The sequence below is a fragment of the Ascidia mentula genome, chromosome 4 (genome assembly GCF_947561715.1).
Source record: "Ascidia mentula chromosome 4, kaAscMent1.1, whole genome shotgun sequence".
Lineage (NCBI taxonomy): Eukaryota > Metazoa > Chordata > Ascidiacea > Phlebobranchia > Ascidiidae > Ascidia > Ascidia mentula.
This window is the reverse complement of record NC_138569.1, coordinates 11,482,717-11,510,329: the sequence shown is the minus strand read 5'-3', so window position 1 is coordinate 11,510,329 and position 27,613 is coordinate 11,482,717. Positions and strand designations below refer to the sequence as shown.

The following is a 27,613-nucleotide window of genomic DNA, read 5'->3' as shown; positions in this document are numbered from 1 at the left end:
AACCTCCTGTTTGGAGATGCTTCACATGGCACTGATGATAGCAGTGTTTTTTTTATATTGTACCGAATTGATTTTCATGTGGCTCAGAGCTGTAAATAAATAGTGTAATATAATCTTCACATAATAGCTGAAACAAGTAACTGCAGACAAATACAATTTTGAAAGTATTACAGAATTACATACAAGTGAAATGTTAATTTTTTGGTTTCCAGGTGCTATTGCATCAAATGCTGTTAAAAAACATCTGCAGAAATTTGTTATTGACCGTCAGAAAGTTAAAGGCATTGATTCATTCAGCAACATCATGCACGACAGGTGGGTATACTGAAAAAAAATCCACCTTGAGGGTAAAATTTGTTAATGTTAATAAATTATGTGTGTAGCTGTACTTTAAACTTTTGCACTTAAAAATGTAAAATTTAAAGATTTCCAACAAGGTGACTTAACACTTACCAATAACATCATTAAGTATGAACAAGAAGTAATGCCATGCTTTCGCATAGCAAGGCAGGATCGCCACACTGCGCAGGCCCTTTATATTTGGCGATCACAGCTCTAATATTCACTATTTTCACAAATACACTATTTGTTCATATTTACGTTATATTTGGTCTATCTACCAGAACGGAACATATTACACAATCTGTTCCAGGATTTTCGTGTGCAAGGGCACATCCTAACTTCTTAAAGAGTTATTCTACTCTATACTTTGTTTATTGATCATCAGATCAAGAGATAAAACCTATCTTGTAATTTAATGTAACAATAGAATGATTTTGAATGTTGTTTAGTAGTGGATGACTGGTTAATCAAAACATACCTATGCATTCAATATAAGTATGTAGGTTACACACTTATTGTTCTGACCTATATAGCTTATTATAGGTCACATGCGCACCGATGGTCGCCTTCATTTGATGGCAACGTTGATCATGGTAAAACTCCAGCTGTTGCGGGCATCACCATGAATAAATTTGATGATTTTCCTTTGAGAAAAACAGGTAATTTTTTTTTTGTTTTTGTACAACAGAAAACCAACTCAAAAGTATACGAAGCATATATCTAGTTTAAGTAAATGTTAGACATCTTTAAAAAATATGTACAAAACCTTGCATTTATATTTATGTATTGGGTGATTTTTTGCTAGTGGTCTCCAAAGTAATGTGAAATATTAGATTGGTGAAATGTTGCAATAATATTAATTCCTAAAATATGCTTCTCAAGACTTGGCTTGAACAATCATATCATTAAACATACTTGATTGATTTCAAACAATATGTGGATAAAAAAAAAATACTTTGCTTTTCAGCTTCGGAACCTAACCTCAAGGTGAAATCCCGCCTAAAGCAAAAGTTATCTTCTGACCAAAGATGTTCACCTTTGCCTATTAGAAGAAGTGAAATAAAAACCGACCTAGCCAATCGAATAAAACAGAAGTTATCATTGGAAAAAGGTGAGACACTAAGGACCCACATTAAAATTTAACCTGTTGAAGCAATTTAACCTTCCACATTAAAATTTACCTTTTCAAGGGCTGCCGAAGCAAATATCCAACTGTAGGGTCCAAAATAATGTCCAGCTGGAGGGCAACCAATTGTGACCTGATCGGCCAGACCAATCATAAACTTACATAAAATCACAAATGAGTGAGCACTTGATCTCAATGTGTTTTCGCCCTTTGGTCATTTAATCAAGGGATTACTGAAAGCATAGACTAATCCAGGATTTTTTAAAGAGGGTGTTGAAATTTTTTGGGAATTCCCCTATTTTCCGTTGTAATTTAAGGTTAATTGTGGTCCAACATTACAAAATACAAATGCCCTATTGTGACTTGTGCCATGGCATAACGTTATATGGAACACTAAAGTTTTGGCGGTAAACTCCAAGGCCATTGCCAATTTCAAGAACATTTTGTCAGAGAGTGTAGTAAACTAAAAAGAATGTGAAGGTCGAAATATCTAGCAAATTGATTTTATGCCATGTTGTCGAGGTATGATGTTTGGAATTTTGCCTTTGTGTAAAGCAGTGGTTCCCAAAGTGGGCGTCAATTGTATGGGGGGTGCTGGAGACTGAATGGGCAATTGAAAGGCGCTTGGTGACATGGCAAAAAGTCAGTGTTTCCCAACCGCTGGTACATTTACCACTAGTGGTATGCGACCGCATTCCAGGTGGTACGCGAGCACCTTTCCGTAATTATTTTAGCTCTTACTTGGTGGAACGTGCGTTCAGCGCTCTTTTAGCTGGAAAAAGAAATCGACTTGAGGAGACTTACAATTGTTTTTGTCCAACATGAAACCTGATATTGAGAAATTGGTGCCTTTCACCACCCTTACCCATCGCATTAATTGACAAGCAACAAATAAATTTGTTGTGTTTTTTGTCTGTTCTGTTGGGCGTTGTTAAATGACAAAGGTGTTTTGGGGGCGGTACAGAAAAAAAGTTTTAGAAACACTGGTGTAAAGAGTAGTTGTCAGAAGGATACCTACCAAATTTTACTAAATTTGTTGCTATTCTGTAGTAAATGTTCTATATGCACATCAAAACTTTCATGGTGCTTAATTATTGCAGTGCTGGAAAAGCCTCTTCTACCAATATAGTTACTACTACGTGTTTCCTGCTGAAAAAGCTTTTGTTTTGATTTTGCTACTTTGGATTCCTAAAAACATTTTTCTTGTTTCAAATTGCTGACGTATGAAAATAAATATATTGATGTCATTTATTGTCGGGAGGAATAATTTTTTTTGTAAATAAAAACCTGACGCTGTGTCTCAGGCATATCGGTGCTTTGAGTTTAAACAAGCGATAAAATTTAAGAAAATATCATTTTTTAAGGGTTACATCATGGCTGAGTCTACTATACGAAGGATACATTTAATTAACATATTGCTTGAAATATATATAATTTCTTTTGAGTGGTCAGATCGTTGCGAATGAACTAAAACGAGCAAATGGTATAAATTATTTTTGTGAGTGGTCAGTTTTTTTCTGTCTTCATTAAAATCTTTCATAATATTAATAACCACACAAATATTTTATTCTGGTATGAATGAATGCTTTTATTGAAGAAACAACTATGTACGAAATAAGATTATCAATATTACAGGTGCTAAATATGAAGATACTAACACATATTTCTATTGTGTACTGCAATTAAAACATAGCAAGTGATAGGTGCTGGAACAAGCATGAAACACTGGCATGCAACACATTATTATTGATGTAATTTAGGAAATGTACAATACTCTGTTGTTTGGGATTACAAAGCTCAACCAAGTGGCAGATAAGATGTCACAGGGAAATTCGCCTTAAGTCAACATGAGAAAGGGCTTGTAGTCTCATTGTCAGAAGGTCAACCATCATCTGCCTTCCCAGGCACGCTGTCACAGTGACGACTATGTAATGTGTTTCATGCCAGTATGGCTGATTTCAGCATGATGTTGCATGGTGACGAGATCAGTGATTCAATGGTTGAATGGTAAAATTACAAGATGTTGTACTTCCACTTTGGAAATCCACAGGACCTCGGCTAGGTCTTCCTCCAACTCTCAGAATGCCATCAATGTAGGGGGGGTTAGCTTGCCAAGAGCCCCTTCTTTTATTGGTAGATGGGTTATTTTAAGTTTTCACCAGAACGCAATCACGACAGAAAATGATTGACTCTGCACGTAATTTAACAAAGCCAACTTGGCTGTTTTTAACGCTTGCACAGTCATTGACCCGAGAGCTATATTATCCCATTTATGCTTAACTTTAGACAGAAGCAAAGACATTGCAGTATCCATCCAACCACAACCTTCAGTCCATCCCAGGATGAATATCTGTCAATCATCCTGGCGACTCCTACATCACAGCAAATCGTCATAGTCCCTGAAGCCAGAAATTCAATCAGAAGCAGCAATAAATCAGGAAACAGAGACTGTGCATTCTCCTCCTCCCAAAGAAAATGTGGGCCTTTTGACCACCTACTGGACAAAAATTTGTAAAACTAGCATGCCCTACGAAGCTTGATCTGCCAGATTCAGCGTTGTTTATAGTTCCACAAGGCTTGAACTGTCTTCAATCTTGGCTTGTCGATTTGCATCAAACAAAGAAAAACGTTTGTTAGAGTTGCAGATACCCTGTAGTACAGTGGTAGAATCCAGCCAAAACACAGACTTGCCAATTGATCCAGCTTTATGGCCAGGATTATTGTCATTAGCCCCAGTCAAGGGATTGAACATGTTTTAAGTAGCACAACATACACCTTTCTGAAAATAAAGGCACAGTAAATATTTCCTGACATGTCAATTATCCACGGGTAAGTCACAGCACCGTGCACTGTTGGTGATGCTTCTGAAAATGATGCAGTTCTCTTTCGATTACCTTGCCAAATCCAGGCGGCTACACACCTTTGAACCGCCATCTCCTTTAACAGCAGCCACTCTACCAATAAAATTCATATTTTTATATCTTCCTTCGAAAATACATCATCCCATTTAAGTCTTTGCCTGCATAAATCCCTCTTCATCGTCTTCGCAACAATATCACCGAGCCACAATTTTAAGAGGGTCATATAAAGAACTGACCATCAGTTTTTTTCTCCTAATGAAAGACTTTGGTTGTCTGACACTGACGTCAGACCTAAAATTGACCAAATACATGTCCCATTGTACACCAAGAAATATCATGCTGCATTACAGTTTTCATAAACTTTGCATACTCTTCTTCAGGGAATTGAAACAATGACGTGTTCACTGCTGCTAAACCACCTGTTTGTTGACTAGGAAGATGTGCAAGTTGTGTAGACAGAAGTGCATTCCACCGGGTTAGCTGCATCACGAATGCCACAGGGCAGCTAAATGTACCTCATGGACCCATGAGCAACCCGATCGTCGAATTCAGCTTCATATTTTTTTGACTCTTGCAAGATCTTTAGCCAAGTCGGGATATGCTGCATAGGCATGAACTGCACCAATATCAAACACCTGTGATGTTGTGATGGTCCTTCATGAGACACTCAGCGATGAGGTATTGTGCACTCAGTGGTCGTCGACATTCAGCAACCATCTTGAGAGTTGTTGGCTGAGGGACGGGTTGGCTCATGTAGAAACCTTGAAACTGCAGTTGAAACGATTATGTAACATCCAAAGGTGTCGATTTAGGGGTACAAACAAACAGTGATGTATTGTCACCCCTGTGATTCGTTTAAGTTAAAAATTATTGTCAAGAAAATCACACACTTTATATTTATACTACGCGTTAAGTTAGTATAAATATAATGTTATCACCATTACAATCATGACAAACACAAGTGTCTTGTGGATTGTTACGCAGCGCAGCAATTGTTGTAGCATAATGGTAAGTATCGACATTGTTGCATAATAGATTTGTTTGTTACTTCATTTCAAGTACTAAATTTGCAATAGACCGAGTGAAACAAAAATGTGCCGCTTTCAGTAAGATGGTTTGTAATTACAGTGTTTAAAATTTAGTGCTATGATAACAAAAAACTAACACGAAAGGGAATTTGCTTTGTTTCCTATGTTTAGAGCGATACGACTGAGGAAATATTTTGTACGTTTTTTTAAAACCTGGAAAAGTAACATCCTATGAAGACACACCAGTTATAGTGCCGAACGTCACATAAGGATATTCCCACAAAGAAACGTTACCCCAGTCTGCCTTCATTATTGGACAAAAGTTAAATTGAATTATCTTTAATCAACGAAGACAGGCACTTGAACAAGGTTTTAACTATTGGGGAACCAGCATGAATTTCACATTAGCTCAATGTCATCAAAGCAGTGCACACCAGTGTACTTTCTGTATAAAATAACTTGAGATAAAAAGCAACACCCACATTTATTGAACAGACACATTATATTCAACATTGGCCCTTGTTACGACATACTATTTTTGGGATTTACCAAGCTCATCTGAGGGGCAGATAAGATGTATCAGGGAATATTGTAGAAATTTCATAGGTAGTATCCGTAGGTTTTCATCAAACTTTCGTTCTGTACATATCTTATTTACTGCAAAAGGTATCCTCATTCATTTATACCAACAAATTAATTAAAATTATTTTGTGAACCCAACCTTTGGTTCTTTATTTGCTTAGTGGGAAACCATATCGCTCACCAACAGAATGGCAGCGTAAATGCTTTTCAACCATTGTTGTTTTTTTTAAGAGGAAGGACAACATTCCTTGTTAATTAACAACACGCAAATAAACAAAAAGTGAAGTTTAGCAAAAACAATGGCCCAAAATAACCTAAAAGTTGAACCGAAATTTCAGATTGAAATATGTGATTTTGTTCTGTAATCATGTTTTAATAGAGTTTCTGAATATAGATCTATGAAACTGATTAAAATGAATAGCACAATTTCAAAGAAAATGCAAGAATATGAAAGACCATTGAACAGTCTTAGTATTTGTAAATTGTTTTGCAGGTGAAAATACTTTAGATGTTGGATCCCCATGCGATTTTCTACAACATAGTCAAAAAGGTTCCTCATATTTAGTGGTAAGATAGTTTGCAGTGAGCTTGCTATATATACATGTATAATTTTTTATCAACAATATGATCTATCTCAAGTGACCCTATTGTGTTTTATGATTTGACAAATTTCGAACTGCCAGTAATTCTAAAGACAAAACAGAAATTGTAGTAAACATTCGCACGCTGCATTCACGCGGCAATGACCGCTTATGAAACAATCGTTTATCACGCCGTTGGTCAATAACTCGTCAACAACACCATTTTCGAAAACGCGACCTTGTAAGTTTATTCATTTCTGCTACAATTTCCATACAGAAGCTGCGCGCTGTAAGATTTATAATTTGTTTGGCAAGATTGCTCCAAAATTTATGTAGCTAAACGAGTATTTTGTATTTCGTCTGTTTTTAATGTATTTCGCAAATATTTATCTACCGCTGAAACATCGATGTATATTTAGTGGTGCAATACCACGTCTTAGACCATTGCAGATTTGTTTCACGATCCCAAAGAAAAAAAAAAACGATACTCATCGAAAAAAATACTTGACACTCATCGACGATACAGATACAATCGCATTGTTTTGTAACATAGGGTTTGTTTTTGCGTTTTTCATTAAACTGGACAAGTGCACATGTACAAATGCAAGCAACTATAAAGTCGTGTTTCTCGGAAGTTGTATGATATTCTGTTAACTACAGTAACGTGCTACATGTTTTTTAAAGCTGAATTTACATGCCGTGAATGTCCGAAAAAATTGTAACTGCATCTAACAACTTAAAGGAACCGAAACTGAACACCACCCTAATAATTTTTCTAGATCCGCTACTGCTGTGTTATGATCTTAGTCATTTGTTTACTTGAAAAATAATTTAAGTAATGAAAATCTAGCCATCAGCAAAATAAGCAATTGATTTGTTTAACAATCAACAAGAAAATAATTACTTTACTGAAATTAATTTAAAAATACCCAAATAAAATCAATTGCTTCTTTTGCTGATGGCTAGATTTTACTTAAAATAAGGTTGTCCTCAAATTATGTTGTTGTCCATTTTGTATGTTTAACTATATGCAAGGACTGTGTTGTAAGTATTTTATTTAATGCTGTTTTTTTTTATTGCTAATATTATTAAGGTTGAATCTACTGAACTACATGAGGACAATGTCTGTGACTTGTATTCTTCACCATCTCTTCCAAATATATCTTTGGCTCTTTCCCAAAAACAACCTGTATGTATGCACAATTTGGGAAGTGCAAACAAAAAACTTTTTCATTGTTCTTATTGTAGGATGCTTTAATATTTTCCCACCCCAGCGATGATTTAAACTGCTTTATTGGTCGAACGTTATCACATCCCTCCAGTGCAGGACATGTTTCACCCAAGCTGGATCATTGGTTTTTTCAACAAGGTGAATCTAGCAGTGTAACAACATTTGTGTCCAACCTAGCCTGTTTTTGTGACATGGTGTGTTACATCCCTAAATATTTTTAAAATACTAAAGAAAAATGTATCAGTGAGTCGAACCTAAACGGAACCTGAACCCTTAAACTGGCTTGAGCAATATATTTTTAAGAACCAGCGATGAATCTGAACCAGTAACTTGTAATCGGAAAAAAACAAACTGGATAATTCGAAATACTAAATCTCTTTAGAACTAATATGTCTTTATGTTGCTTTCACCTGAACTGTCAAATATTTCGTTTGTAACATCACAATACAGTTGATATCATAAATTTACATATTGGTTGCAAAATTCAAACGTGACGTTTATATTTTTGCTGTAGCAATACAATTTTATTCTGATGTCGTTTTTTTATGCGTTAAATTTGCCAGTGTATGCTTTGTATAATCATATTTTTTAGCATATATTTCAATGACTACGTGTAATTCTAAATATCGTTGATAAAAAGTCAATAATCGAAAGCTTCTGCAAGTTTTAAATATTGACTTCCTGTCAGAATAAACTGGTGTCGCTGGCAGTAATGACAATGCTCAGTAGAGGGATAGATTCTGGCAAAATTGTAGAACCAGTGGTTGTTAAAATTTAAGTAAAACACAATCAATGTAAGATTCATGGTCAATATTTTGATTCGGTATCGATATTTGGATTCGCCTGAATTCCAAAAAACACTTATTATTCGACCAAATATTCAAATTTGGTCCGGCGCATCCCAACATTGTAACAGTTGTGATTGGCTTTGTCAAATCAGCATTGCCTGAAGACATGCCAACTGCCACACTATTTTACCCAGTTTCTGCATCCAGATATTGTGCCATATTCCTCATTCTTAAGCTTTTATAAATGAAAATGCACTTAGTACAATTGTCGATATACCAATATAAGCAACAACAACATACCAACTTTTTTGGTCCAAAACAACAAATTGAATTTTCAGTGAAATATAACACACTTTATCAATAAAATAACCCAGCTGCAAACATAAATAGCTTAAAGTAAACCTGTCAAAATATATCACATTACATTTACAGAGCCTAAACAAGACCATAAAACGTGGCCAGTGTACTTTTTGCAAGCACAGGCATTGTTATGTCACCTGCCACATGTGACAAAGCATTAAGGGAACCACACAGACAACTTTAAATGTGTTGCTGTAATAGACGTATTTGCTTAATTAGGAAGTACATCAACCTTTCTCGCACAAATTTGAGGATCCTGAACTGAATAGTGAAAACTTTTAAAATACCAACCCAACTAAATTCATATACCTCTATATATTTTTTACATGAACATGCCGTAGAACTCTGTTAAACTTGATTTAGTTTGTCTGGAATAGGCAAAGGATTCTGGATTATACAAAAACATGTGTTTCATTCCTGACAGTAGAAATCACCTGAATTAAACGCACCTAAAACATCATTGTAACCTGAAGATTCCCAAAAAGCTTTTATGTTTCTAACCTTAATCATTGGTTCCTTACTCTATGTTACATTTTTGTAGTATAACCACAATTATCCAAGAATCTGATTATAAGTAGTTGTTATAAATGCAAGGTTGGTGTACAAATGTAAGGTTGAAGCAGGAAAATCTTACCAAATCTTAATTATGAAATGCAAAAATGTCAAATCATATCATGTGAATACTAAACATAGATAGATCACTAATCGTGTACTAGACAGGCATTCTAAAAACTTGTGCCCCCTTGCCAAACTTACACGATCCCTCCCACGGGTTTAATACTCCTGTTCTTTGCCATCAAAAGTTTAAACAACCATCATAGCAGACAACTCAAAGTTTTGTGTTAAACACAAAAATGAATTAAAACCTACTTATTATTTGTTCACACCAACGAGTCAGATACAAAATAAGTACACAACACTGAACCTCCACTGTGATTTAAAGTCAAGTGGTAATTTATAAAAAGAATCGAATTCATTTTTGTTTTGTTTTTCCAGGAGGGGACAATGGAATTCCAAGTAGAACATCTCTCCCACCAGGCCCAATCAGGCCTCACCAACTTGCAAGACGACACAAGACGTTGAGTCGCACACGTTCTGCTCCTACAGCATCATCCCAACTTCAACAACACATTTTACAGGTTATTTGCTAAATTTATGATTTAAATAACTAAATGTTTCTTAATTTGAAATGGGCAAGTATTAACACCAAAGCAATATTGATGATGTTGGAGGTATAGATAAACGTTATTGCAGTCAGACACAACATATTAGTTTCATTATTAAAGTGCATGTGACAAGACAAATAAAAAAAATAAACTACGAAATGGTCGTTACTTTTGACAACTTTTGGCGAAAAAGGTAGCTTTATATGACCACAGATTTTCAAGATACAGCTGATCAAAGAATGTTTAAACTGCTTCAAACAAAATTGTGATACCATTGAAAGGTGCTTCAGTCCTGCAAGAGCTGCCAGCGAGACTTATGTGTAGGAATAGAAAACATTGTAAAACCGATTTTTTTAATAGTTATTTTATCAAACAGGAGCACCACCAGTGAACAAGTGCAACAAACGGATATTTATTGTCTATTTAAACTGTAGACAGAGAGCCGCTGTTAAAACCTATTACGTCTTATGTAGTTTTGTCATAACAAAACAGTTACTAGGAGTTCACTATAACTACAAATGTTACATAGAATCATCAGGTGAGGTTAAAGTTATGACATCACCCCAAAAGTGATGCCATGTCATGTTTCTGAGCGAAGAAACACACCATCCTCTTGTTGTTGCTGCTGTACCTTTTGGTTTGTGACGTCACAGTGACATATTTTTGTACAGGTTTTACAGCTTGCGTGGTCTTTGTGGTAAAGTAATTTAGGGGTATTTCAAGTCAAAAAAACAAAAAAATTAAACTTTACATAAAACTTTTACTTTGTTATTATACACCTAAAATAATAAAATGAAAGTGGTTGTGAGCTTAAATGCCCTGACATAGAAGCATTATAGCAGGCCTGCCACATCACTTTTTTACCATTGCTCATCAAAAAAAAAGTCAATTGCTTATTCAAAAATATTTCATTTTAAATCTGCTCATTCTAGCCATATTAACTTTTAAATTTGCACTGTACTAGAAACGCTAACAATAATGGAAATTAAGGTCTGAGATTTCTGACATAAATTAAAACAATTAAAAATAAGAGGTTATAATCAGTCGCTTTTTGCATGAACTGTTGCCAAACTGGTATGCATTTATGCCAAATTTGAAAAAGTGTTTTTTTTTAAAAACATTTGTTTTTTAAAAGTTTTTAAATAATAGTGTAATAGAAACAACTTTTTGGTGGCAAATATACTTGACCCAAACTCTTTATGCTGCGGGCTACTTAACTCTTTTGCCACCCACCCAGAATCAGGGGAATTTACTCTTTGGTGCTGGACATTTTTATTAAAGGATTTGCCACAACCACTCAGATGATTGGCCACATTAAGATTTTTATATAACTGCCAGGCAGCAATCTGTCACACAAGCATGCAAAAAACACTAAAACGTATATGTGTGGCTCAGCATCGAAAGTGTTGAAACAAACCCACAAACCGCATGGTCTGGCTTGTATTAAAGCCACACTGATCAGTCAGCTACACACAGTGAGTCTGTTTTACATGGACAGATCAAATTTAGTCTGATCCGGATCAAAATTTTGTGCCTTAATCTGCACTCATTTACATAGTGCTTTGATCTGGTATGTTGCAAGGCAACTACTGGTGGTATTTATGTTTTTGCATTAAGATTAAGACTGTATATAAGCCGTCTGTACCAAACTACGGACTAAAACATGATCATATTCGAATGTATTTACGTGAAATTTACATATTGAATAGTGGCTACTAGCTTGAGATTGGCGCTGGCTGTTGTTGATAAAAGGCAACACAGCTCTAACTTTACATGTGTACATTAAACAGTTTGTTTGTGAAGGTTAAATACAGAACTATGGACTTCCAAGCTTAGTTTTTGTAATTTTTTACAAACTAGTCTTTACGAAAAATAATTTTTTTGTGCTGTTTTCAAACACTTGGCTTACAAAATGGACAAAAAAGAGGCAGAAATGAATGACTTACTTCATATTATTCTGGATCACTGATAAAATGTTATAATATTTAATGCAAAACTTTTTTTGTAATTTAAAATGTTATAATGCTGCAGTTTTTAAATTTTGGGATATTAATTTCTTTCAAGATTTTCAATGGTGCCACTGCTTATGTTAGGATGATACCAAGCATTTTGATAGGACAGTTTTTTTCCATGAGTTCACAAAAGGGCCAGATGCTTTTCAATTTATATATTCAGGTTTTCATTGAAATGCTTCCACTATACCTGCATACATTTTTATACATAAGGTTCACAGGCTTCGCAGCCAAGGCATTGCAGCCAAGCTGGATTGGCTATTTTTCCTGACAAGTCAGAGTAAGATTGTTGTACAGAATGCCTGACCTTTCAATACAGTTATCTCATTTTTTGCTATAATTTGCATTGTAAAAATATAGTGGAAATGCCAACAGTTTTTAAGTGTTGTTGCATCGCATGCATCTAAGTCAAGTTGCAATGAACATATGTTATGTTTACCATATGTTTAAAAGCCAGGTTCCTACTGCAAAAAAAGCTACTTTCTGAGACTTACAATATAGCTGTTGGTAAATGAAAAACACTTTGGGCATTTACCTGCATTTCTTTATCACCCCTTGCTTCTACTTGGCTTGTCAGCTGACCTCGAAGGTTCGTCAGCATAAATGAACATTTTTCAACAAGTTCAACTTTTTTGTGTGATCTCTTATTTCACCCAAAGTGTTCCACAATGTGCAGAAACACAATTTGCACAAACCTGATCTACCTCATTTTGGCAGATTAACTTAATCCGGCATTTGATGCAAATTCGAGGGAGGCGGATCAAATTTTAGCACAAATTAGTGGATTAACGCACCAATTCACATGGACTCTAAATTTTTAATAAACATGTTAACTGTGTTATATAATAATGCCACCCTTTGGGATCATATATGTTCATTGAAATATACAGCAGACATATGTCTAAGTCTTACCACAATAAAATAACACATATTTCCATTTGAATGAGAGTTGTTTGTTTCAACAGCGGAAGCAACAACGAATGTTGCAACAACAGCAAGAGAATCTGAGGAAAATTCAGTCTTTAGCAAAAACAGATAATTCAAAATTTTCTCATTGTACAGAAGACAAACAAAGGTATTGCAAACAAGAATTTATTTCAAGCTACTTACCTTTACTGCATTATTGATGTGTTTTCTCAGGATACTCCTTTTATCTGAGCCTAACTTTACAGTTTAATTTGTTGAAATTAGTTAAGATGTCTGTCCATTTTGACATGAAACTCTATTTGTCATTAATAATGTTGCTTTAAGCATGACTGATATTTTTCATAGAATTAATCAAGGAAGTCATATGAAGTTGAACACAACTGATGCTTCACCCTTAAATTTACTTTCGACTTTGCCTTCATCAGACTTAATTGAGTCCAATAATCAGCCTACAATATCACTTGAATTACATCAATTGGTAAGTAAACAAAAACAGTTACTTTGGAATGGCCATGATCACACTTAATTTAAATAAGGCTTTACTGGCAAGAAACATACAACAGAGTGGTAAACTGAGTTAAGATGGCCCCCTCCGGTAAGATGGTCGCTTGAAACATTTTGTTGATTAATTAAATAAATAACGCCACCTTAAGCACGAAATTCCACCATATTGTATACATTGTTCCACATACACTACAATTAAAACATAACCCCAAGGTGGTATATTTTAAGAATGTTATATCAGGGATTGTAGTGAACTAAAAAAGGGTAAACCAATTTCTTTTTTTTAATCCTTGTCAGTTTTTTTTATGCCATGCTGTTCATGTAAGATGGCCCCCTTTTTTGGAAGTTTGCTTTTTGCAGGGTAGTTGAATGATTAGTGAAATATACTTCCTAAACCCAATTTATTTATAGTCTATAGTAAATGTTCTATTTGCACATTAGAACTTACTAAGCCTTAATTTCAGCTGTTATACTGCAGTGCACGGAGAGCTTCATGCATCAATGTAGTTACTACACTTTGTTAAAATTCGCGAAAGCTCGTGTCAGTTATAATATAAAAGTCAGTCGTCTCAAAGAGTGCCAAATCAGTACAATTCAGTTGTAGACATAAGAATGATACGGCACATTTCATAATACAATATATTAGTATTGAAAACGTTTTTGATTTATTTTGTGTTCCACAAAAATTGTTTCCAAATGTATTGATGTTATATATTCACTGACTGGCGACTGCATATGTACATCACTTTTTGCAGAACATAAATTACAAAAAGGCCCATTGTTTGTGTCAGGTAGGTCTTTATTTATAAATAGATACACAAATTTGGTCAAGTCATTTATTTAATTGTTCGAAACACGATATTTCAGATTGTAGTCGGCAAGTTTATTGCAAGCAATGGAAAAATCGGTTTCGTTTACATAAACATTATCCGTTTCTGCAAACCGAAAAGAACAAATAAACACAGAAAGCTATACTTAAATTCATAATCTAAGCTAATCAGTAAATAAATAACTATAATATAACTGAAACTGAAAGCACAATGTCCAATACTTCTGTGTCTCCTAACATACAAGCTGCACTGCAACACATGTTTCCAACTTAAAGCATGGGGCGAATTACTGACTATAGATTTAAATAAAATGTAACTGGAACATCATTGTTTTGTGTGCAAATGCAAGGTTAAAGCAGAAAAATCTTACCAGATCAGGTGTTTGACATGCACTGAGAGCAACTTTTATCATGAAGTTAAGATGATCAATCATTTGTACCATCTAAATTAATATAAATAAAGTTTTTGATCAATTGAGTTCTATTGTACTGGGTTTGTTGTGTCAGTGATAAAGCTCTTTGTTAAAATATTTGGTGCTCTATTCTGAAGGAATTTAAGTGGATGTAGATGTATTATCTTTGAAGTAAGGCATATAATTAAGCTACCAATGATGGGTTTTCCTTTGTTATTCCTTTCTCGTTTGAATTCTTTTAGAAATCTAGTTTATGCATAATTTTTTATTTTCTTGCTAGCATTAACTTTACTATTCTTCAAGCGTGAAGCTGTTGTGTGAGAAATATATAATATTGATATCACTTAATTTTGGGTTGAAATGTTTAAGATACTGATTATTGTTTCTATATTTCCCAACCTTATTAAAATCTAAACTTTGTAAAATCTTGCTTCTGCATCATTTAAAGAAAACACTAAAAAGTTTTAGCAAATAACTTTCTCTGGGCTTATATTTGCTTGGTTGGCCAAATTCATGTTTTTGTAGTAATTTTAATTTTTTTTTAAATACAGGAAAGTAAACTTAGTCACAGTGGAAAACCTATCAGCCGTTCAATTACTCACCGACCACTTATGAGAACACAAAGTTCACCCGCCTCATCATTTTTGAAGAAACTTAATGTAAAAAAGGTACAAACAAAATACTTTTCCTTAACACAATTTTACCTTAAAGTTGGTTCTCTTAATTGCCCTTTATTGTAGTGTATATTTCAAAATATTATTTCATTTCTTTAATTTGTGGAGCTTTGTTAATGGTTGCATCAAATTCTAAAAAATAGTTTGTTGTGCGAAGCAACTTTCATGAAAAATTATATTTTGTAGCAGTTAATGGTGTTTATTTTGGTACAAGCACTACTTTCCTAATCTACAATATTTAAGAATTCAATGGTACATTAAAGCGCAAATACTCTTAAACTAAGCAGCCCTAAGCACAAAGACATGTTTGACCACTCAGGAAGTCTGTGCCATACATACTTCAGATGCTATAGTTTTAAAAATATTGGCAAATTTAGGCACCCTGCATTATTTAGGTGAACATGAAAAAAACATGGTTCAGGGATTGTGAAATAATAATAATTACATTGTATGTGATACATGTTTTGTAAACAGAAAACTGTAACCTTTCCTGGAAAGCATCAACAATTGCTATTGTTTGGTCACTGTGTGCCATTGTTCCTTGTAAGTTGGTCTTCATAGATAGCTACAGCACATGTGATTTTTTCACTATACTTTTTTATCACATTTATTGGTACGTATTGAAGTTTGATGGCGGTATCAGCAAAAATTAATAACCAGCGCAAATTAGCTAAACGCAGTTATACACTTTTAACTGCAGGCCTCGCGTTTGACATTTTCAAAAAGTTGTACACTTTAAAGTTGCAGCAGCTTGGTTTTCGTAAGTTTTGAAAAATTGTCAAGAAAGATAGGAGAATATTTAGTGACTGATGTCAATAGTGTAACTCAATGTCTGATTTGTCAGCAAACAATAGCTATCTTAAAGAAGTATAATGTGCGTTGGCACTTCTTACCACAGGTTAAACCCAAGTGAGTGAAAGAATACAAATATTGGATGTTCATGCTACTGAATTAGTTTGATGTGCGCTTTCAGGAGTTTAAGATACCTAGGTCACAGTTTGAGCTTTTTCAATGTCATTCAGTGTTGAAATGGACAATGTGGTAATGAAATTGAGGGAACTTCAATGTGATACCATCTAGAAACAAAAATATATAGAACTAAAAATTTTACAAATTTCTTGAAAGGAAAGGTTACCTGAGTTACTGTCTGCTAAGTAGCAAGAATTTTTGCAATGTGTAGAAGGACATTTTTCTCTCCATGAAAGCTAATAAGTCTGTGGCAGGATCAAGGCTTACTTTATGGACAATTGGCATCTTCAAAGTTTGAGCCAAATATTGAAATTCTTGTAGAAATGGTAGAGATACAATTCCTTACGATCTATAAACCTATTGTGCATTGTATTTGTTGATATTTCTTCATTGCAGTAAAAGCATAGTTATCATAGAGCAGCTCTCAAGTTACTTTGTAAGTTTTAATTGTCCCTCTGAGAAGTTTGCGACCCATGGTATAGATGTTTTCAAATATTAGTGGAATTGATTGCATATATAGTATATATATATTGCTAGACTGGAATACAAGAGTTGGTGTAGTTGAAAACAGACATCCAAACCACATAAAAATTTTCCTAATGTTTACCAAAAAATTGCATTATGCTTTATTTACCATTGCTTCCAAACATTAAGCATCTGGGAATGAAATTGTTTTGAAAAAAGTTGATGAAAATGTTTTTCCAAGGGTCATGTTGATAAGCGAAAAGCCAAATTTTACCTTGAACAAAACAAAGAATATTGACTCTAAGATATATATTTTTAACATATGCAAATATGCACAGTAACAGCCATTCACCACAAATAGATCATTTTTTATTTGTTTGTCCTTTTCACTACTAAAACAAATGTTTAATCAAATCTTTTTTCGGAAATATATTCAAATCTTTTTTCAAGAGCAATATCAACGAAATCTAGTTAACACCATGAAAATCTATAAAACCACGGATTTGAGTTTACTGTAACAAGATACGTTTATGTGACATTCAGTGCAGACTTTGGACCCTCCCCCTCAAAAAAATCCTGGATATGCCTGTGCACTAATTGCATCTAATTTAAAGGCAATGTATAAATGCACTATAACAAGTACTATAAATTTTGCTGTATTGTACCAAAAATTCCAGCCTTTCACCAGCTTATATATGTCCTGAAGCAGTTGAATGCACTTAACAGTTTGTTAGTACAATATTACTCCACCTGACAAGACCAAGAGACTGAAGCAATGTAATCATAACTTATACAAATATAGGAACACTTTTGCTCATAATTCTGAGAATGAAGAGACTGATACTGTTGTTCTATTCAATGTTTAATGTTTTTTTTGCGTTTTATGCCATTTGTTGTGTACTATTGCGTTTTGCGTCACTTATTGCGCATTTTTCCGCCTCTAGTGATGTGTGGCAAAAAACAATTTGACGTCACCACCTGCGAGAGCCTTATCTGTAACGTCGGTCAGCTCAGCTCAGCTCAGCTCCATATAATGATGGAGCTACACCAACCGCGTCATTTAAACTGATGATGGCATAAGTTTTTGCCGAAACGTTTTTTCAAACATGACAATGTTAGCAACAGTATGGGCCAGTCTCTTTATTCTCAAAATTATACATAGTAACATATATTTTCGCAACACACCCTATTACCTTTTACATTTCCTGGCACTTTTTTTTATTTTAAACCAATCTACAATAACTTATTCACATTAATTTGCTATTTGAAGCCACAACACCTGAAGCAATGCCTCCATGATAGCTTAAAAGATGTACACCTTATCATGATACATTTCTGAAACTGTGCAGTTCAAGTCTGACGTTACTAGCAGAATCACTGTGTTTTTTAACTATGCCAAAATATACGCCAGTGTTTCCCCTTACAATATTTCAAACATCGCTTAGATTAGTTTTATGTGAGTAGGAATACAACAGTTTTGCTGTGTTCATAATGTTAGGTGTGCTTTGTGGTAATAGCATTACATCATAAAAAAATTAAATAATCCTTTCAAATATCTTGGAATCATACATTACTGTAACAATAACTTTAGGATTATCGATTTACGACTGGAATAGCATACAGTCCAGTTATGTTGGAACATGGGTGTGCGTGTGGTGATGACCACATAGAAAACTCAGCTCGTGTGGAAGCAATATGGAAAAGATTGCATGCATGCGGACATCTATCAGATTCAGGCAACTTTAATGGGACATGTGAATTTATTGAAGCAAGAAAAGCTACTACAGATGAATTGCAACTTGTACATACACAAGAACATACATTACGATATGGAACAACTTCTTTGGCTAGAAAAGAACTTGGTAAGAGATTTATAATGGTATTATTTGTTAAATAACTGTTAAAACCATTCAAATTATTCAGTGTTACCATCACCTTGCTTTTTACTGTTTAAATAAGCGACCAAAATCTTAGAACACGCAGTTAAAGTTTGACTAACTTTTTTAATTTAGCCAAGCAGAAAGCAAAATATTTTAGTGCACCATAATTCCTTAAAAAGAAACAATGAAGGCGTCTAGGCTTACTTGCAATATAGCAACATCATTGGCAAACCTTTTGCATATTTTGAATCACTGCTAGGCAAAACAAATTATAAGTAAAATGACAATGACTGACTAATCCCTTCTCAAAGCATTATTATTTGCTCACTGGTTATGCAAAACTATAAAAAAAAGTTTAGAATAAAAGAAGAATTGATACCTTTCACCTTAGATGCTGCAGTATTTTTGTTTTGTGTGCCAGGCACTGAGGCACTATATGAAATTTTGCGTTCACATTTCATGACAGCAACCATTTGAGATCAGAAAAAGAAAATCAGGCTTTAAAAGAAAGAAATTCTCTAGGGATCTGCAGACAGGCCAATTGCTGTAACATAAAAGGGTCTGAACAGTGCAGTCTTGATGACTTACACCTCGAAACAGTGTTTGCAGCTCCCAAAAAAACATACTGGTAAACATAATGCTCTATTGCTTGTAAAAGAAATTCTCTGGTTGAAGTGTTTCTGAATGACAGATTGGCATACTTAGCGGATATATGCTTTGCTTGAATGATTGTAAAAGTTTTCTTTAAGGTTAATGCACCAATGTGCTTATATTGCACAACAAAACTAATGCTTTTGAATATAAGTCAATGTATTGTAAAGGCTGGAGATAGTATAGTAATATTAATATGTTTTCTAGTTTGTTTTTGCCAACAAGAAAGACTTATTTGCTATTGTTGGTTGACACTTACAACTATCTCTTTTTCGTAATCATTTTATTTAAAATGCCAAACGTAGAAGGGAAACTTTTGGTTTGCTAATAATTTTATAAAGGTTTATGAGCTTGGACTTTGTAAGGGTTGGCTTGAAATAAATATATTGCCAGAAAAGATCTTAAAAAATTTCAGTAATTTTATGTTTTGCTACAGCCTTCCAAATTTCCCTATTATTTTCACATCATATGGCAAATATATTTTTGCAACATACACTATTAAAGTGGCTGTACATAGGATGCGTTGTGGCCCATTTTGGTCTGTATGTGCATACAAAAATTCTGTCCGAAACCTTCTGACAGCATCATTACACAGAATGTGTAACGTCCAAAACTTGCGAACCATGATAACATGTGTTAATGCAAGGTCATCCAACATCCAATTTTTATGTATGTACGCATGCGTTTTTCTTGCTGTCATAAATTGATATTCTTAAACCAAGTGTGTTTTGGAATGCTTAAACTGATTTGGCTAGCAAAGTGTTGTCACAAAAATAAACCTTTTTCAAAAATGCATAAAATACAATGTGTAACAATGCAAAATACAATGCAATAGTTAGTTAAATGATGTTTTTGAAAAAAAAGAGTATAGCTTGTAGCGATGTATTTCACATACTAGGTAACTCGGGAATAGTTTTTGTTTATTTGTAAGCATACTTTTATTGAAAAAAATAATCGTTATTGTTATTGCTACCATCTTTGGGACAAGATACCAAATGGTTTTGCAAACATGCAGTTTCAATTTTGTCAATACACAGATAACAATCAGTCAATATCCTAATGATACAAGGTTCATTATGTTTACATACATATTCAATCAGTCTGTTTTTGGGTGTGATTTGTGCATGTTAACACAATAAGCATACTGTGTACAGCCACCTTACAGTTTTGCCTGGCAAAGTGGCAGACAAGACAAGTGTTATTATTTTTTATTATTTATTGTTATTATTACATTGAACCATAATACAGTTATTTTCTCAAGCAAGCTGTATTAGATAATACATGTCATATGTTTTCTTTTTAATAATGTGGTACAAAGTAAGATAAAAGTCTGTGTGATGCAGATCTCTCCAGTAAGTTCATTGTACTTCCATGTGGTGGAGTTGGTGTGGACAACGGTATTGATATTGACACAGTTTGGAATGAACTTGCAACAATAAATGCAGGTGTGTGTTCTGTGTTGTATTCCAAGTACTATTTAAAAGTTAATGGTAGTGGCTTGTAGCCAAAAGTGGGGTGCTGCACTAGTAATGTCTTGTCTTTTTCAAAAAAAAAAACTATTGCCCTGTGCAAGTTACTGGGTTAATTTGTATATTGACATTCAAGTGCATTCTGCAAAAGAATTTACACAATCCTGTGGTGAACAGTTTCATCCACATGTTTTTGTGTTTTTTTTAAATCTAGGAGATGGTTACCAACTTATATATTTACAAGTATGTGGAGTGAATTAAAGTTAAAAAGACTTACATATTTATATTGAGTGGTATTAACAATATTAAGTGGGAGCAGTGGGTGCTGCAACTCCACAGTGCCCATGAACAAGCCTCCACTGGAAAGATGTTTATCACATTCATGTAAATGTTAGTTTTCTAGGTGAAAATCAATCGATTTTATCACAGGTGCATATATATGCTAAAAGTATTATAATTGTCTCGTTACAATTTGAATGAATAATTAGTTCCATCTATGTAGTCTGAAAAATTAAGGTGGAAAGCATTTTGGCACTTGAGAACAATGACAATATCAATTTTGTCTAAAATAAGCACCCAGTTTTTACAATTCTTGTGGGTGTCATATATAGAAACTTTTTAATGTCACACAAAATTATGACATAATAATAATTATTTTGCATTTGATCAAAATAAAGCATAATTTAATGTGTCACTTTTAATGGGGTTTTGCCTAAAACTGTTATTAAAACATATACATGAGGAAGCTTAAAAGCTTCTGGTTTAGTACTGTTTAAAGGGATTTCTGGTTTAGCTCATTTATTTGAATTTATTTACACTTTATGAAGGAAGAGGCTATTGCTAAAAGAGTCTCTTCAAACAGTTCAGTGTCACAAGACTGATACAGCCTATTATATATTTTTGGTAGTCAGGGTGTCGATTTGTGCCTTTTTCACCATTCTAAGCATTGGAAATGCAACGCCAAAAAATGTTAAGTTACCGGTATACAGTACCACGAAAAGACAAACGCTGTTTGTATCAATCAAAGTCCACGCATTGAATTACTATGTAATCTATTAAACAACAGCATTTCACTATTAAACAGCAGCATTTAACTGAATGGTCACATATTGTTGAAAAGTTAATGTCATCATCATTTGCTACTCCAGAATCCTCACCCAAAATAATTTTGTCTGTTTAGATGGTTTAATAAACGCAACCGCATAAAATTTTTGGACAAAATCCATGGAAAAACCAGCCAGCACTTGCATTAACGTTCATCAGTGCGTTATGTTTAAAACTAACCATTGTTTCCAAACATGAGCATTGTTACCGAACATGTGGCATTGATGCCAAACATGAATTTTTTGAATTGTTACAAAACAAGTACCATTTTTCGTTCAATCGGACCTTAAAAGAGACATACCAGCCTACAAGCTTTTTATTTGTTTTGTTGTTATTACAACGTGTATTCTAAACTTATGTAAGTACAAGAATCCTGTTATCGAAATAAGCCTGGCCGTTCTAATGCGTTGGTTACCAGATATTTTTGCTATTCGACGCGCAATAAAAAATCAACGCCCTGCTAGAAGTTGTGGAATTTTATGGATTAAAACAAAAACAGCAAGCTTCACGACACCTACATTTGGCAAGTCCCTACATGGTAGAATTGGGCCGGAGATATGTTTTAATCTTAGCTCCAAACATTGCTGATGTTCATTTGATTTATGGCACCACAAATTGCGATGTTGTTTTTCTTGCAATGTAATAAAGTGGTGTAATAAAATATTATGCTATTTTAGCTACTTGGCGCATGTAGTCATCAGGTCCTTGCACATGTGCCCTTAAAAAAAATACATGCTTATGCTCTTTAGGGCTCCATTTGCCTTGTGGTTCATTTAAAACAACTGTTCCCAACCAGGGGTAAATTTTGTAAGCTTTCACAACTACTTTGCAACAAGAGTATGTTAAAACAGGGGGTAAATTTTGTTTTTAAAGGCTGCCAGTGGGTAAATTTGAGAAAAAAGGTTGGGAACCTTTAATTTTAAAGATATATTTGTTTCATGTTTTTAACATTTAATACTTTTCCTTTCATAATGCAGTCAAACTTTTTGCTTATAGCCCGAATGGCAGTAGGATGCACTGTGGATCTTGCATTACTTGTTGCTGAAAACAAATTAAAAAATGGATTTGCAGTTGTTCGCCCACCAGGGCACCATGCCCAAAAAAATTTGGCTATGTAAGTTTCATAAAGTTATCTTATTGCTCCTTTCAATGACACATTGTGTCAACAGGGCATTTTGTTACTTCAATTCTGTTGCTGTTGCGGCACGGAAATTGCAATCAAAGTTTTCCAAAGACTGCAAAAAAATTTTAATTATTGATTGGGATGTTCATCATTGTAATGGCACACAAAACATATTTTATGCCGATCCAACAGTTTTGGTTATATCTGTACACCGTTATGATGATGGTCAGTTTTTTCCTGGAACTGGGTCACTTGCAGAGGTAATTACACCATTAATCATAGTGTGAATCAAGATACTTTGCTGTGTTAGTTTAAATTGCTTTCCAACAAAAGTATGGTGTATATTTGGGCAAACCCTAGCAACAATGAATATGTAAAACAAATTTCTCCGCTTACTACTAACGATTCTGTGGGTACACAGGGCAGATTTAAAGTGCATATTCAGATGACCACAGCATTACCTGGTGTTTTGTTCACTGTATATTGGTTTTATATTTCCCATTCTGTAAAAAAATTTACCTGGAATAATTAGTTGTAAATTGGGTTCTTGCTTCCCATTTTGGTTGTCCTACTGCTGAGTTTGCACCCAGCAAGCCGTCGGCCAGACAAGTTACCTTATAATGTATCAAAACATTTTACTTTTCATGTTATATTTTGTCAAAGATTATTACAAGATACATTTATAGTCTTTGATTTGCAACGTTTGTTTTAAAGCTTAACCATTTGGACAAGCATAACAGCAGAAAGTACATGCATAGAAAGAAGTCATTCATACTCTTTTAGCATTTGACAAAAACGAGTTTGAGAAGACCTGCCTTATATGATGTTGTGACATGACAGTGAGGGTTATAGCACAGAGTATGTTACTATGAATAGTATTTAGTTTTTTTTGTTGTAAGTCAAACATTGATGGGAATCTTATTAAAAGAGCTGTGTCATCAGCAAACAATGTCGATGTGAACAGAAATAATATCTGTCATTTATATTCAATGAAAAATTGTGGCTAAAACATGATCCCTGGGGAAAACAGCATGTTGCCGGGTTAGCTTGCAACATGGCATGTTTTACTCTGGTACATTGCCTTCTACCTACAAGTTTATTGTGAGTCAGGGTTTTCTTTTGAGCCCATACTGTATAGCCAGATCTCAATACTTGGTGATTTTAATATTAAACAATATTCTACATAAAGGCCTCTGACAGAAAAGGAAGATATCATATAGTTAAAGAAGTCAATGACATTGAGTTAGCAAAAAACAGTATGGATTAATTAAATAGACAAATGTGTGTTATTTCAGAATAACGTCTTTAAAGCAGAAAAACAGTATGTAACAGCCAGTTGTTCCTAATTTCCATGAACCAGATAGAACTCTGGTTATTCTGAAATAACAGTAGAACTATGGTTTTTGTATTTTAGAAACCAATTTGCTAGCATTTATTGATACTATGTTTTTTATCACTGCAACAGCTAAAAGGTCACACAGCTGGATATGTTTTCATAACGCCCCAAGTAGGCTTGTGCCACCCCATCAACATTGCAATGACCCACCTGTGTGTAGATTTCCAACTGGGGGTATGCACACCAGTGTGGTATAGTATTAGATTTCAAGGGTCACCTGGTTAATCATAACAGTAGGCTGTCTTTTTTACAATAATAATAAACTATGTAGTAACTTGGAATAAAGTTTTAGTATTTTCTGCGTTCGATTGCTATTCTAATTTAATAGGAAACGCGGTCTACAACAGTTACTCAATTTCGCCTATAAAAAGGGAGAGGAGGAATGTCAAAACAAAGTGGTATAGACTGCTAAAATAGTTGGGTACCCCTGCACTAATGCACCATTCGGGAACCTTTGACCTAACCCCATGGCACTTATTTAAATGTAATCCAACTGAAAGCGTAATAAATATTTGTTAAATAAATATACAGTTTGGATTACAATTTTTCCTGCAGGTTGGAACTGAAGAGGGTATTGGATATAATGTTAACATTGGGTTTTCCAATAGCATGGACCCCCCAATGGGTGATGCAGATTATATTGCAGTATTTCGAACAATTGTACTGCCAATTGCACATCAGTTTAATCCAGACTTTGTGTTTGTGTCCTCTGGATTTTCCCCTGCTGCTGGTCATCCAACAACATTGGGAGGATATAAAGTTACTCCACAATGTATGATTACGGTATCACATTAACAAAAGAAATGTTAATACCATGCATTTTAGGTTTTGGTTATTTAACAAATCAAGTTATGCAACTAGCAAATGGAAAAGTTGTCATGGCCTTGGAAGGTGGATTTGAACTAAATGTCCTTTGTGATTGTACTGAAGCTTGTGTAAACTCCTTGCTTGGAAATAAGTCAACATCATCTCTAACACAATCAATGATGTCAAAGAAACCTTGTTTTAGTACTGTGAAGTGCATGGAAGCAGTTATCTCAATACAGGGTACACACAGCATTTATGTTTCTTTCAAGCAATTTATTTTTCTTTGTATTGTTGTGGTTTCATAAAATTATTAAAAGAAAATATATTAATTTGTAAGACATACGAATTTTTGTAAACATAAATGTACATACTAAATTTTGTAAATGTAAATGCATTACTGATAAATATGCTCCAGCTCCACAGGTCTTTCCATAGCCCATTTATACAAAGCATCAGTTTTATGTTCCTGATAAAGTTGTTATGTTATTTTAGCCCCCCACTGGAAATGTTTGGAAAATACAAACATACACCAATCCTACTTTAGGTGGCAACTGGAATCCAAAGAAGATGAAGCCTGCAATGCCATGGCATCTCTTAGTGTGCAGAATCATATTGAAGTAAAAGGTACAACACTATTTAGTGCATAGACATAACATTTTTAAACAGAGCAGATATCATTTTAATGTTTGTGCATTGGGTTATTTATAAAGCGAGATGTTTTAGAAAAATAAAAAACAAAATGTTTAGTTTTATTTACCTTTGTATGGATATTTGAAAGTCCTATGATACTAAATTACTTCCAATGACTTGTTTGCACAGATGAGACATCTGCACATGAAATTAACACTTCACCGTCCTCACCATCTTTAGAAATGCTTGAAATTTCCAGAAATGACAAAAACAACTTTTCCATTTCCGAAGATTTCCCAGGCTCTGACCTCATGACTGTAGACATCTCTAATGCTGTACACATAAATGAGAATGCATCTACAGAAAACACTTTTAAAAAAAGCAGACCCACAAAGTTTGTAGATAAATAAAATTCACAAAATAGTTATGTATTGCAACCATGATTATTAATTGTACTTGTTAAGATGGAGGCCAAGGGTTTTTGTTGTCTCCACAGTGTTGCATTATATAGCAGTTTAAGCAAAAAATCGAGAAACCGTATCACTGCCAAAAACTTATCATGCATTTGACATACATATGTCTCCACATGTATCCTGAACAAAACAATAGCAAAGCCCAAATTAAACATTAGTTTGACTTGGTTAAGAAGTTTAAAAATGTTTTCCTTCAATTTGTAGCAGAGGACATATGTTTATTTGGCCACGTAATCTGACAGAAAGTATGCATATTACGATAGGAGTTGGTTCACTGTCGCCAAATGATTACCATAACTTTGCATGCAAATAGACATTAAAGCCATGTACATGGACTCACCATGTCATGACACTTGTTTTGTGACTACCAAACATTAAACAAACATAATTTCAGGTTTGTATGCTTCACTGATGTTTTTTATTCCAAGACTTGCATTCTATTTTGCACATAGAAAGACATGTTTAGATTTGGTAATTATTATGTTTGTTTTTTTTCAATTTTTGAGTTGTAAACCTTAGAGCAAAGTCATAACTTGAACTGGTTTTAGCATTGCAATTGCATTTTTCATCCCAAAACTCTTATAAATTTGGGTTAGTTTGCCTTAAAAAGACCTATCATAACAAGGGTCCAAGACTAATTCCAAGTTATGAGAAACTTTTGTTTTGTGGGGGGTTCACAAAACTTAGTTTTATAAAATACGTTAGGTGTTGCAAACAGTGTCTGGATTTGATTGTATCAAACTAATTTGGTTTCCTAGTACACATATTCAGGGAAATTTATTCAAACATGAAAATGTGAATGATTTTTCACCCGTATTGTATTTTACTTTTTTGCCCCAGTAGAATTTTCTACTTGCACTTCACTGTTTTGATGCCATTTACATTTGTTCATATAGTTCATTGACTTTACTGTTGGATATGATATAAAACTTTACAGAAATGTCATTAGTACACACCGTACCAAAGAAATCCAAATATATCTATTTGTACCAACAAATTGACTGGTTACATACATTCCTGCATCATTTTTGTTGCTCAATGATTTTATTTGGTTATATGTAATTACTATACCATTCCGTAAAACACATGCTCCAGTCTATAGTTGCATAATAGTAAAAGTATTTTGTGTATATATGTTCAATTTGATTGTGCATGTATCTGTGGTGTGATTTTAAATGAATTTTCTGCTCAACTTTTTTCTGCCAATAAATCTCATACTTTT

At 34.1% G+C, this 27,613-nt stretch overlaps 1 protein-coding gene across 3 annotated transcripts in view; it reads left to right on the top strand.

Moving 5' to 3' along the window:
- LOC145897456 (histone deacetylase 4-like) overlaps positions 1 to 27,613 on the top strand; it is a 38,833-nt gene extending 11,220 nt beyond the window's left edge. For 2 of the 3 annotated variants that reach the window (XM_082985760.1, XM_082985759.1), the window contains exons 6-23: positions 213 to 315; positions 886 to 1,001; positions 1,310 to 1,453; positions 6,433 to 6,506; positions 7,614 to 7,709; positions 7,769 to 7,889; positions 9,896 to 10,038; positions 13,043 to 13,152; positions 13,350 to 13,482; positions 15,302 to 15,418; positions 18,450 to 18,720; positions 20,733 to 20,834; positions 22,959 to 23,076; positions 23,132 to 23,345; positions 25,037 to 25,253; positions 25,307 to 25,528; positions 25,781 to 25,912; positions 26,108 to 27,613. In XM_082985760.1, the coding sequence (XP_082841886.1) occupies positions 213 to 315; positions 886 to 1,001; positions 1,310 to 1,453; positions 6,433 to 6,506; positions 7,614 to 7,709; positions 7,769 to 7,889; positions 9,896 to 10,038; positions 13,043 to 13,152; positions 13,350 to 13,482; positions 15,302 to 15,418; positions 18,450 to 18,720; positions 20,733 to 20,834; positions 22,959 to 23,076; positions 23,132 to 23,345; positions 25,037 to 25,253; positions 25,307 to 25,528; positions 25,781 to 25,912; positions 26,108 to 26,328 (2,654 nt within the window). In that variant the 3' untranslated portion in view covers positions 26,329 to 27,613. The remainder of the gene's footprint in view (positions 1 to 212; positions 316 to 885; positions 1,002 to 1,309; positions 1,454 to 6,432; positions 6,507 to 7,613; positions 7,710 to 7,768; positions 7,890 to 9,895; positions 10,039 to 13,042; positions 13,153 to 13,349; positions 13,483 to 15,301; positions 15,419 to 18,449; positions 18,721 to 20,732; positions 20,835 to 22,958; positions 23,077 to 23,131; positions 23,346 to 25,036; positions 25,254 to 25,306; positions 25,529 to 25,780; positions 25,913 to 26,107) is intronic. The other variant, XM_082985761.1, reaches the window with a different exon arrangement.